General features: G+C 34.2%; 1 protein-coding gene across 6 annotated transcripts; it reads left to right on the top strand.

The window, feature by feature from the left end:
* The first annotated feature begins 6,069 nt into the window (after window positions 1-6,069).
* On the top strand, window positions 6,070-8,676 carry LOC131013185 (cytosolic enolase 3-like). 6 transcript variants are annotated; one of them, XM_057941244.1, is made up of 7 exons: window positions 6,070-6,264; window positions 6,446-6,546; window positions 7,065-7,239; window positions 7,438-7,509; window positions 7,585-7,701; window positions 8,197-8,277; window positions 8,429-8,676. In XM_057941244.1, exons 3-7 carry the CDS (start codon window positions 7,102-7,104, stop codon window positions 8,522-8,524), a joined length of 504 nt encoding a protein of 167 aa, XP_057797227.1. In that variant the 5' UTR covers window positions 6,070-6,264; window positions 6,446-6,546; window positions 7,065-7,101; the 3' UTR covers window positions 8,525-8,676. The 6 variants fall into 6 exon arrangements, with proteins under 6 accessions (XP_057797227.1, XP_057797226.1, XP_057797228.1 ...); XM_057941243.1 differs by having other exon boundaries at window positions 6,409-6,546; XM_057941245.1 differs by having other exon boundaries at window positions 6,070-6,546; window positions 8,230-8,277.
* Window positions 8,677-12,144: the final 3,468 nt, after the last annotated feature.

Raw genomic sequence — 12,144 nt, 5'->3', positions numbered from 1 at the left:
AGGCTGGTTACGTCATTAATGGCGTGTGGGGGGGGGGGGGGGGGGGGGCGGCGGCGACAAGGGAGAAGGGAGGCTGGCCGGAGATGGCAGCGTGTGGAGGCAACAATGTTGGCGTCAATGGTATGTAGGGCGGCGACAGTAGAAAAGTTAGGCAAAGAAGAGTCAAGACTTAAACTCAAGAGAGAAATAAAAGAAAATGCTAAGAAAAGAAAACGATTAAAAAAGAAAGAAAAAAAGAAAGTACTCCCTCCGTCCACCAATTCAAGGCCTACTTGCCTTTTTGGTCCGTCCACAAAAATAAGGACTATCTATTTTTGGTAAGTTTTTATTCATTATTTAATCAAAAAAGTTAAAGATTCTTTACAAAAAAAGTGGGTCCCTTTCTCCACTCAACTAATAAAAATACACTTTTTCTTAAAAAGTGGGACCCTTTCTCCACTCAACTAATAAAAATACATTTTTTCTTAAAACTCGTGTTTTTCATATAGGCCTTTAATTGGTGGACGGAGGGAGTAGTAAATTAGAGTGGTGGTGTTATTGGCGTATTGGGCTGGGCCTATTTGCTCCACCTCATAAGACATAGTGGCATTTGTTTTATTTCAATTTTATGTATATATATTTACAAATATATATTTATGAGAACTAGGAACCTAATCTTGGCCTTTTAAATATTAGATCTAATGGTTAGGATTTAGTCAACAAAAGAAACTGTACATCTATTATATTTTACTGTACACTTAAAAAATATGCAATTTATGCAATTGAAACCAACAATGCAAAATACTCGAGCAAATCAAAATTGTGCATCTATGCAATTGAAACTGTGCATCTATGCAATCGAAATTGTGCATCTATAATTTAATCTCAGTCCTCTATTTTATTTAAATCAATGGCTTTAAATTGGTTCCTAGTTTTCATCTTAAGAGAGGTTTCTTGCGTGTTCATGCCTTTATACAGTTTATGCCTTTATACAGTTTATTCATGCGTGTTATACATAAAATTCATGCATTTTTGTTGGTTCGTAATTCTTAAAATAAGGGTGGTTTATTGAATAACCGCCCCCTGTATATATATATATATATATATATATATATATATATATATATATATATAGGGGATGGCTAGAATAAAAACACTCTTAAGTGTATAAAATATAAACGTTTTTTAATGTACGAATTTTATCCAACAGGGTTACGAATTCATCCAATATGGTTACGAATAGCGAAAAATAAATTTTTGTTACCTTTGGGATTCGAATTCAGGACCACGAATTCATCCAACAGGGTTACGAATCAACCGTAGATCTTGATGATCTAAGGGCTGAAAATCATTTATATTTTATACACTTAAGAGTGTTTTTATTCTAGCCCTCCCCTATATATATATATATATATATATATATATATATATATATATATATATATAAATATCAAATCGAATATCATAATTTCATATTCGTATTTGAATACTAATCGAATCGAATCGAATAGTTGTAATCGAATAATTTCGAATACAAATATTAAAATTTCGAATCGAGCGTAAATATTTGATTCGTTCCCAAGTTTATTCGATTCAAATTGGCCAAAAAAGTTGGCCTAATCTCAACTACTATAATTAATTACCCAACCAATCACCAACCTAAGATCGTTGTCATGAATTTCCCTGTGGGTTCAACTGCTTTAAATTATGTCGAATTTTTGGGGGTTCGGTTAAGTTTCACATATAGAAAGATAAGGAAATAAAAATGAATACTCTCTCCATATTCAAATAAGTATCATATTCAAAATTCTATAAAAAACTTTTCATTTTACCCTTGCGATCAATATATATTGTTAAATTGTTTAACTTTTCATACAATAATTATGAATAAATTTGTCCACTTTACTAGCATATGATTTTTTACTATAAAGTGTTGAGAAATCTACACAAGATCAAAAGATCAACGAACAAAAGCAACAAGAATTTAATTCACACATACACACAACACAAGGAAATTTACGTGATTCGGCCGAATCAGAGATGATGAGCTACAGATTACAAATCAAACGAGAAATGTATAACCACTTCTTAATTAAGCTATATCGCCTAGCTCAAGAACACTCTCTTCTTGACTTGTTAATCTCTTTTTCTCTCGAATCATAGTATCACATGTTGAAAATTGGTTGTGAGTAACCAATGTTTGATAATTTTTTGAGTACCGAAAACATTTAATTTAGCATAATTAAATGGGACATGATCGATCTACGTTCCGAGTAGATGATCGTAGTATATTTATTTACTCAAAACCGATTTCCGGTGAGTGAGAAATAATTATTTAAAGTTGGGTACTTGAAACATGGAGTTGTGGGAAAAGATAAGCATTAAATAAGATTTAATGCTTATCCCACATTGAAATGTGGATAACTTACATCACAGGATGTAATAAAACTGTGTGCACACGTGACGGGTTGCAAAGCCCACACGCGCGCGCCGCCGCCCGGCCCCGGTCCCGTCCCGTCCCCGTCACCCGACGCGCGGCCGTGGACTTTCGATACCTATTCACCAGTGACGAGGATTACATCCATTCGAGTGCTTCTCGCGATTGCTGCTCTGCACAATCTTGAGATTCATCAAATGGATGTCAAAACTGCGTTCTTAAACGGTGATCTGGAAGAAGAAGTCTATATGGAGCAACCTGAAGGGTTTGTAGTACCTGGACAAGAGAAAAAGGTATGCAAACTAGTAAAGTCTCTTTATGGACTAAAACAAGCGCCGTTGCACTTGAAATTTGACAATGTCATGTTGTCAAATGGCTTCAAAATCAACGAATGTGACAAATGTGTCTACATCAAGAACACTAGTAATGGGTACGTTATGGTGTGTCTCTATGTAGACGACATGTTGATTATGGGAAGCAACAATCGTATCATTGTAGATACAAAGAACATGTTAAAAAGGAATTTTGACATGAAAGACATGGGGTTAGCTGACGTGATCCTTGGAATGAAAATTCTCAGGACCACTGATGGAATAACTTTGACACAATCTCATTACATTGAGAAAGTGCTCAAAAGGTTTAATGCATTTGACAAATCGCCTGTAAAAACCTCATTAGAACTCAACGTTCACATGAAAAAGAACATGGGTGAACCTGTCGCACAGGAAGAATATGCAAGAATCATTGGGTGCCTTATGTATATTACAAATTGCACTCGACCTGATCTTGCATGCCCAGTGAACAAATTGAGTCGCTACACAAGCAATCCAAGTAGGGAACATTGGAAAGCACTTGAGAGAGTTTTGAGATACTTAAAGTATACTTTAAATTTTGGAATACACTACACGAGATACCCCCGGTACTTAAAGGGTACTGTGATGCTAACTGGATATCTGACGCGAAAGACTCGTTATCAACGAGTGGTTACGTGTTCACTATAGGGGGAGGAGCAGTCTCGTGGAGATCTACAAAACAAACATGTATTGCTAGATCCACCATGGAATCAGAATTCATCGCTTTAGACAAAGCAGGTGAAGAAGCCGAATGGCTACGAAACTTTTTGGAAGACATTCCATGTTGGTCAAAACCCGTGCCGCCTGTCATGATAAATTGCGACAACCAAGCAGCTATTGGAAGGGCGAAAAGTGAGTTGTATAACGGTAAGTCTCGACACATACGTCGACGACATAACACCGTAAGACATTTGATCGAAAGTGGAGTTATCTCAATTGACTACATAAAGTCAATAGATAATCTGGCCGATCCGCTCACTAAAACTTTGAATCGAGATCAAATATATAAATTGCTAGAGGAAATGGGTGTAAAATCCACAAAATAAGGATGATTATAGTGGTAACCCAACCATGATGACTGGAGATCCCAAGAACGTGGTTCAATGGGAAAACTAAGCTATAAGATTCCAAGTAGAACACTCAACTACTTGCATTCCCTAGAGAGCAACTGAGTGTTGAAACCTGCATAGTGGTAAGGTTAAGTCCTTGACTTTTAATGATTCCTAAACACCTCGGGGAGGTTGAGTATAGTAGGATACTCGGGAAAGAATCACCTATATAAGTGAGATGTGGGGGCCGCATCGACCTAACACTTATGAATCCAAAGAGCTGTCCAAGGCCCGCAATGGACAAAAACGTGAGAACGAAATGAGGTTGAGGCGTTAGTGTGTTAATACTGTTGTCTCGGTATACACGAAGGAGAAATGGTTCAAAGACATCAAGTTCTACCAATTCACCAGTATATCCGATAGTATTAACTAAGGATGGTTCAAGGCCGCAAACCACCTATTCTAATGCACTAAGGTCTCTTGAGAACAGAGCTTGTGTCTGCATTTGCATTTGGCTATTTCCACTCATGTGGGGGATTGTTGGAAATTGGTTGTGAGTAACCAATATTTGATAATTTTTTGAGTACCGAAAACATTTAATTTAGCATAATTAAATGGGACAGGATCGATCTACGTTCCGAGTGGATGATCGTAGTATATTTATTTACTCAAAACCGATTTCCGATGAGTGAGAAATAATTGTTTAAAGTTGGGTACTTGAAACATGGAGTTGTGGGAAAAGATAAGCATTAAATAAGATTTAATGCTTATCCCACATTGAAATGTGGATAACATTTATTACAGTATAAAAGCTATTACATCACAGGATGCAATAAAACTGTGTGCACACATGACGGTTTGCAAAGCCCACACGCGCGCGCCGCCGCCGCCCGCTCGGCCCCGGCCCCGTCACCCGACGCGCTGCCGTGGCCTTGGACTTGGACTTGGATCTTGGCAATTGGTCTTTGGGCCTACCCTAGGCCCACATCGACTCTTATCTTTTTGGACCAACGAAAACTTGGTTCAAAGGGGACGAGGCCTAACTCGGTTGAATTCCATCAACCCCGACACTATTTGAATTCCATCAATGGAATTAAACCCGCAGGCTCCCCCTATTGATGTGGTCTGTGCCTATAAATAGGACAGCCTCCATGCATCATAACACACCTGAAACACATCACAAGCAATATCACTCTGCTGCATTCTGCATTGTTAAAGTTCTGTTCTCGCCTCGTTCCAGTTCGCCGGAGCTCGTTGGTCTGCGGTGCTGCTACCTGCGAGACGAAGCCGTTTCACCTTTGGGGACGACACGCCAAACCGAGAGCACTACCGGGGCGTATCTCGTCTTGCGGACAGAGGACCCTCCTCGACTCGGCTGTTTTCCTGGTTTCTTTTCCTTGTAATTTCAATACAGTTTTCGCCTTGTAATCTCATCTCCTTCATTTCTGTTTCATTGTAACTACGCCCGCGAGCTTATATTCCAACATCACATACATCACTTACACAGGAATGCAAAATTGGTGTTTATATGATGCAACTTTTCGATAAAGAAACTCCAGCAACGGCTCTCTATTTCTGTTGCACAGCAGCTCCCTTTCTTAACTAACTTGGAATGCAAAATAGAATATTTGCATATAAGTCCTTGAGCTTCACATATTTAGTAGACACCCCTTTACATAAAGGATATTTATTTGAGTACCAAGACACTACAACAAAATCAGCCTATGGGGATGCTTATATGAGGACTATTTCAGGTTAAGAGTCCTATTTTGTATTTAATGGGACTCTTTTTCAAAACTGTCTTACCCAATCTACTAATTACTACTCCCTCTGTCCGCCAAAAGTATTCCACAATTACTATATTTGGCGTCCGCAAAAAGTATTCCACTTTCCTTTTTAAGCCATGGTCCCACCATCCACCTTTATATTTTATCCTTACAAACACTCTTTATTTACAAAAAAACCACCCCAAATTCAATCTCAACCACACATCTCATAAAGTGGTGGGACCCTTTCTCCACTACATCAACATCATCACACATTTTATTAAACTCCGTGCCCGGCCAAAGTGGAATACTTTTGGCGGACGGAGGGAGTATGAATTATACCTATTTTTTGCGCTGCTTAAAGTTTAAGCCTTAAACTACATAAGTTAAATTGAAAAGAATTCCACAAGATGGTCTATAATAATTTTGAATATTTTAAATAAAAAGTTAAATTTTCTTAATTCATAAATTGGAAAAGCAAAAAAAAAAGAACAGATGTTCCTTGTCTTCGTCGTTTTTCCCCAAATGCCAACGAAAGCCCTCGCGGAGAATTCCCCAAATCTACAGTGAGAAAGCTTCCATCTTCGACGAGAATATGCTATCCAATCCAAACCTCTGCGATTCGGCGCTGTCGCCGATGAGAAGCCGCAATTTTGTGCTGCCGATTTTGGCGTTAAATGGTTTATTTTTACTTCTCTTCATCTCATTCTTGTTTCTTTCTCTGCATTTTATACCATTTTCAAGTATGATTTTTTAGTGCTCTATTGCGAATGTTCCTTAAAAAATGAAGGATTATTGTCGATCTTACTGTTATGCATATGTAGTTCTTATATCTGGAGCTAGGTTTCTCTTCACATTTAGGGCAGACGAGAAGGAATTCGGTACGCTCACAGATCATTTCAACAAAAAGCATAGGAGCGAAATTGGCAATGAATCTGAAACAGAATCAGAAGGAAGCACAGGTACAGATGCTGATGTGTTTGCACTCACCTATAAACGAACTAGAAATATGATTGCGAAATTAATTTGCGACGCGTCACTCCCTTTCAAATTCGCCGAGAGTGATTCGTTTGAAAATTTTCTGAAAGCCTGCAATCCCTTGGCCAAAAAAAATTCCGCAAGCTGAAATTATTCATTAAATGATAACTCTCGTTAGAGAATCTTTTCTGGTGTTGATTAAGGATTTTGTTAAAATGTCGGTATTGAACTGAATCTTCATTTACCATTTGTATCTTGCACTAACTCTTTACCAGAATGTTTGGAATGAAATTTGAGACTTGTTTTATATGCCTTGTTCATCTGAATTATTTATGTTTTCAATATAAGAAATACCACACTGTTTTGCATCTATTCATGTACATTTTGATCTGTACTCATTAGTCACCATCTTCTTTACATGGGTAAAGATGTGTAGTGTCTTACTAATTACCACATTCTGAAGTAAGGGTCTTGTAAATTTATGATTTTCTTTTATATGCAGGTATGAAGCTGTTGAGTTGTGAGATGGAGACAAGGGAATGTATCTTGGTAATGGTGTATGTAGTGCTGGCAAGAATGTTAATGAGAAAATATCTGAAGCTTTAATTGGTATGGATCCAACTCTCCAAGTTCAAATTGATCAAGCCATGATAGACTTGGACAAGACAAATAAAAAGGTTGCTCCATTTCAGTGTTCAGTTATCTAATTTTGTCTAATATTCTTATTTATATTTGAATGGAGAGGCTCTGAATCATGTGAGATCATCTTTATATTCTCACTTTTATTGCAGTTTCATGCCATTTCTAAGACATGCTAATTTGTATTTAAGCTAAACGGGGCTCTCTCTCTCTCTCTTTTTCCCCCTATTTGATAGGGTGAACTTGGGGCAAATGCAATTCTAGCAGTCTCAATGGCTGCTTGCAGAGCAGGGGTAGCTGAAAAAGAGGTATAATTCCTGACTCATATAGCAACTTAATGTTACACAACATAAATCTTGTTTTGATTCAAAAAATCTATGCAGGTCCCATTATACAAACACATTGCCGATTTAGCTAGCAAAACAAGTTATCACCTTCTTGTTCCAGCTTTCACTCTCACAGGTGGCGGAAACCATGCTGGGAACAATCTTGCCATTCAGGTAATATAAATCTGTCGTTGAGTTTATTCATGTCATCAGATATTTACATACTTATTTGAACTAATCTTTTATCTAAAAACACCCAGCTTATTATAAAGATGGCTTAGCCCGTATTGGTAATTATTCCAATGTGGATTGTTTAATGGATTAAATGTGTCATGTCCCAGTACTCCCTTTTTTGTTAAATGGACTCTGTTGATGCAAGAGTCGTGATATGTTCAAGATTGATTAGTTATTAATTTGTTATTATAGTTACAACTAGAATCCAAAGCATGGATGTGCGCATGTATCTGATTATGCCACAATTTATAGTGATAAAAAATTTAAAAGGTCACTTAATTAATCCCTTTGCTATAACCTATCTTTAATATATGAGATGATAGGAGAGTGATATTCTATGTTTTGAACTTTATTCTATTAAAAGACATTCTATCCAATATATTTATGAGCCTTTAACGCCTTGTGTGACTGAATTTTTTTGCTAAATGTGATCAGGAAATCATGATCCTTCGTGTTGGGGCAAAAAAGTTTGAGAAGGCATTGCAGATAGGAGCTGAGACATATCATCATCTAAAGGTGAATCCTCCCAGAAACAAAGATGTCTACAATTAAAGTTGTATGACAATCATAATTAGTGTTTAATTTTATCCTAACTCCAAAGACATGTTAATGATTCTCCATCCTCATTGTGATATCAATCTAATTGTGAAATGATATTTTATTGAAGGTCGAGTTGAGGTTGGGGGAGTGCATTATGAGGCTGGAGAAGCAGTTGGCCGAGGAGAGGGTTGCTCGGTTGGAGATAGAGTTGAAGACATGTTAAAGATTCTTCATGCTTGTTTTAAATTTTTGTACACACAAGAGTGGTGGAGGAGTTGTGTTTCATAAATTCTTAAATTTTGTTGTTTTGCAACGAACTCGGATGGAAAATATTCATGAATTTAGCAATATTTATATGATTACAATTAATCTTTATATATGTATGATTAGACAACATTTGTAATTATATAGACTGTAACATTAATCTAATTTAAACTAGAATTTGTAAAACAATACATAATATATAGGCTATAGATGACACTAAGTTATTAGGACACTTCTAAGCGTCACAAAAATGAGTTTTCAGGCATCCTCTAATAGGACTTTCTTGAGCATCCTATTATGGTGAGTGTCCTTTTACACATATAGTGACTAGCGCAAATAGGACTCTCCTAAGGAAAGTCCTATAGTAGTGAAAGTCCTATTATACCATATAATAGGACTCTCATGAAAGTCCTAATAGGTGAATTTTGTTGTAGTGAGATCTATCTTAATTATCTATTATAACATGAATTATTTAAATAAATGATGAAAAATGAGAACACCGTTTATAATTAGATGAAATCAGTTTTTTTTATATAATAAATATATTCAGAGACTTATATTAACAAGTTAATGAATTTTTGTACGTGCAATTGAGGACGAAAATGGAGTTATAATCATGTATATTCTTGCAAGAATATTGCGTGAAAGATACTACTAGTAATTAATATCTTTTCCCTCCCAAAAAAATTCGTAGCCAAACAAAAAATATGAAAAGTGATGGATGCTACAATGTTTAATGATGTAACAGCTCCAAATTATTTGCTGTGTTTGCGTGAGTATTTGTATGGCTGAAAATTGTGCTAGTTAAGTGCTGTGAAATGCTGTCCTCGCCCTCTATAATATTTGGTTAAACTTTCTTGTCATAATTTTGCCACAGGTCGAATTAATATTCTGATCCATTGGAATCATCTATTTTTTTTTTTATCTAATTTAATTTCTAAATAATTATTTATTCTCCTTAAACAATACTATTGTTCTTGAGTTGCCGAACTTTTGATGTGTCTGGTTAAATTGTAAATTAAAAGTTTAATAGCTTAATGCAATAAATAGAAGTTCGGGACCCAATAAACTTACAAAATTAAAAGCTAAATATAATATGAAAAATTATAGTATTACATAATTTCCTTTTAAATGATATATATAATAACATATTTTTATCTAAAATGTTCAATAAATATATAAATAAAATATCCAATAAATGTAAATAAAATTACTAAGATAATAATACTGATCAAATTAATTACTATGAACTTATAACATATTTATTTATTCTTTGTTGAACATTTAGTCAGCATATTAATGGTTCAATTGCACAGTGCTACAATTGACTAAAAACATGAGACTTCAAAATATGAGTCCGATGAGTTGAAGAATTTTTCACAGTGAATTGTGAGATAATAACGATTATGCATATATTGGTTTCTTTGAGGATGCATTGTTAAGATTATTTGAATATTCAATTAGAAACATTGTTTCAAGTATTTACCTATCCTACTCCAACATCCACAATAATTCTGAAGTATTTCAAAGGACAAGCAATAATTGATCCAATCCTTATAAATTGTACAATTTAAATTTTTTGATACTCATATATATAATTGAATTTTAAATAAAAAAATTATTTTATATAAGTATTTGTTTAAAGCACGACGCAAAACTAGTAAACTTAATTAAAAAATCAAAAGCTTAATTACATTTTTTACGCCCAAAGTTCCTATCAATTTATAGATTTAGAACACATTTTTAACCTTGACATATTGGTACAAAAAATATATTTTGTTTTTAAATTTAGAACGGCTCCATTTTTCTGTTATCGAAAAGTCCAATAAATGACCTAAATTTCACTCGAATTTTACAGGATCTATTATTAAAATACAAATTTTATTGATGAGAGAAATAAAAGGGGGCAAAAAAAGTAGGATGGAGAGCCTAGAAGAACCCTTAAAAACACAAAATGTTAGCTAAGAGCCAAGCCTTATTAAAATTATCTTAATGAAAAAAAGAATGTTTGTCTAGAACGAAAAAGAAGCAGAACAATCAAACTAACAAAACAAGATGATGGTATTTTTTAAAGTGTTAATAGGGAAAAATGCCCCCTTCTTATAAAAACTTGTAAAATTGCCCACTAGAGTGGGCAATTTTACAAGTTTTTATAAGGATGTGGGCATTTTTGCAAATGTCCCTTTTTTAAACTTAGGACTAACCATCACCTGAAAAATACCATATCAAAACTATATTAGAGAGCTTCGGACTAATCATCAACCCGAGTTCATCGATGCCCCTTGCATGAGAAAGAGAGAATGCTACAAGTAATGGTGTGATTTTTTTTTATCTTACCATACCAAAACAATCCTCGTGAAATATAACCACGAGCTGGACATTTTGGTATAAAAAATTATAAATCCTTCTAAATTAAAAAATAGAATATAATTTTTGAGTATTAATATGTCAAAGTCGAAAATATGCTCTAAATTTGAAAATTGATCAAAATTGTGATCGGTGAGGTATATAAGTTGATAAAATTTATAGAGTAAAAAACAAAAAACAACACATGTCATATTAGGACCATTAACCTTGTTGTCGGAGGAATACATGAAGCAAGGTACTCATGAAGACAAAGAATGATGCATATTTCAAGAAAAAGATAAAATGCACAAATATATGCATATATATGTTATAATATTGCTTTTCTTACATTGTTAGACTTTTTTTAAGGATCCTAAAATCCAAGATGTAGCCATTATTACAGTCGTGTCAAATGCATGGGTCATATTCCAGTGGCGATGATGCTGAAACACCTCCTCGTCAGCATCTATCTCTTTGTCGCATTTTCATTTTTTTCACAAAATAATTAAATAAATAAAACGCGAATTACCTTGCAGATTTATTTATATTCGGTTGGGTGATACTAATCAGCTACATCGTGGCCACCTACAAATTATTTAAATTTAAAAAAAAGTTAATTTTTGTAACTTATTTTTTAAAATAAAAATAAAATTTAGTTATTTATTGTACAATTATTTTCTTTTGTAACTTTTTTTATTTTTATTAAAAAATAAAAAAAATCCAAAAAAAATATAATGTAGAAAATACAATAAAATAACTAAATCTTATTTTTTTTAAATAATTAAATAAATCAAAAAAATTCAATTTAAATAATTTATGGATGGTCACAAGCAATGCGACCTTATAGATTTATTGTAAAGGGAAAGCATGGAAATTAAAAATTTATGAAATTCACGAGACTTGGTGTTAATTTTACATTTTTATCACTCAACAACATCGTAAATTACACCTTCCATGAGTAATTTAACGACTGTTTAAAGTTATGGAATGTTGTGGACATGGAACGAGCCACATCGCACTTCTTCTAGTCACCGAATTAAATTGGAGGGTTGAATTGAATTGCTATCAAATCAAAGATTGAGGCTTTAAACACTGCATGTAATTAACTGGAATAGCACTTCGTAAGTTGCAAAGTGGAGTAATAATTATAATTTAAAAAAATATGAAGATGTATTTAACTAAAATTAAAAAAAATTAAATATATTAAATGAGATTATATATTGATTGGGTGTT

Source organism: Salvia miltiorrhiza, chromosome 2, assembly GCF_028751815.1.
Source record: "Salvia miltiorrhiza cultivar Shanhuang (shh) chromosome 2, IMPLAD_Smil_shh, whole genome shotgun sequence".
Taxonomy (NCBI): domain Eukaryota; kingdom Viridiplantae; phylum Streptophyta; class Magnoliopsida; order Lamiales; family Lamiaceae; genus Salvia; species Salvia miltiorrhiza.
The sequence above is the reverse complement of the archived record's forward strand: the minus strand, read 5'-3'. Positions and strand labels throughout refer to the sequence as shown.

Excerpts from the sequence above, each read along its gene's own strand:
- LOC131013185 (XM_057941244.1), top strand. The coding sequence starts at position 7,102 with ATGTATCTTGGTAATGGTGTATGTAGTGCTGGCAAGAATGTTAATGAG. Across the intron at positions 7,240-7,437 it reads TGGACAAGACAAATAAAAAG|GGTGAACTTGGGGCAAATGC; the intron begins GTTGCTCCATTT and ends CCTATTTGATAG. Across the intron at positions 7,702-8,196 it reads GGAACAATCTTGCCATTCAG|GAAATCATGATCCTTCGTGT; the intron begins GTAATATAAATC and ends AAATGTGATCAG.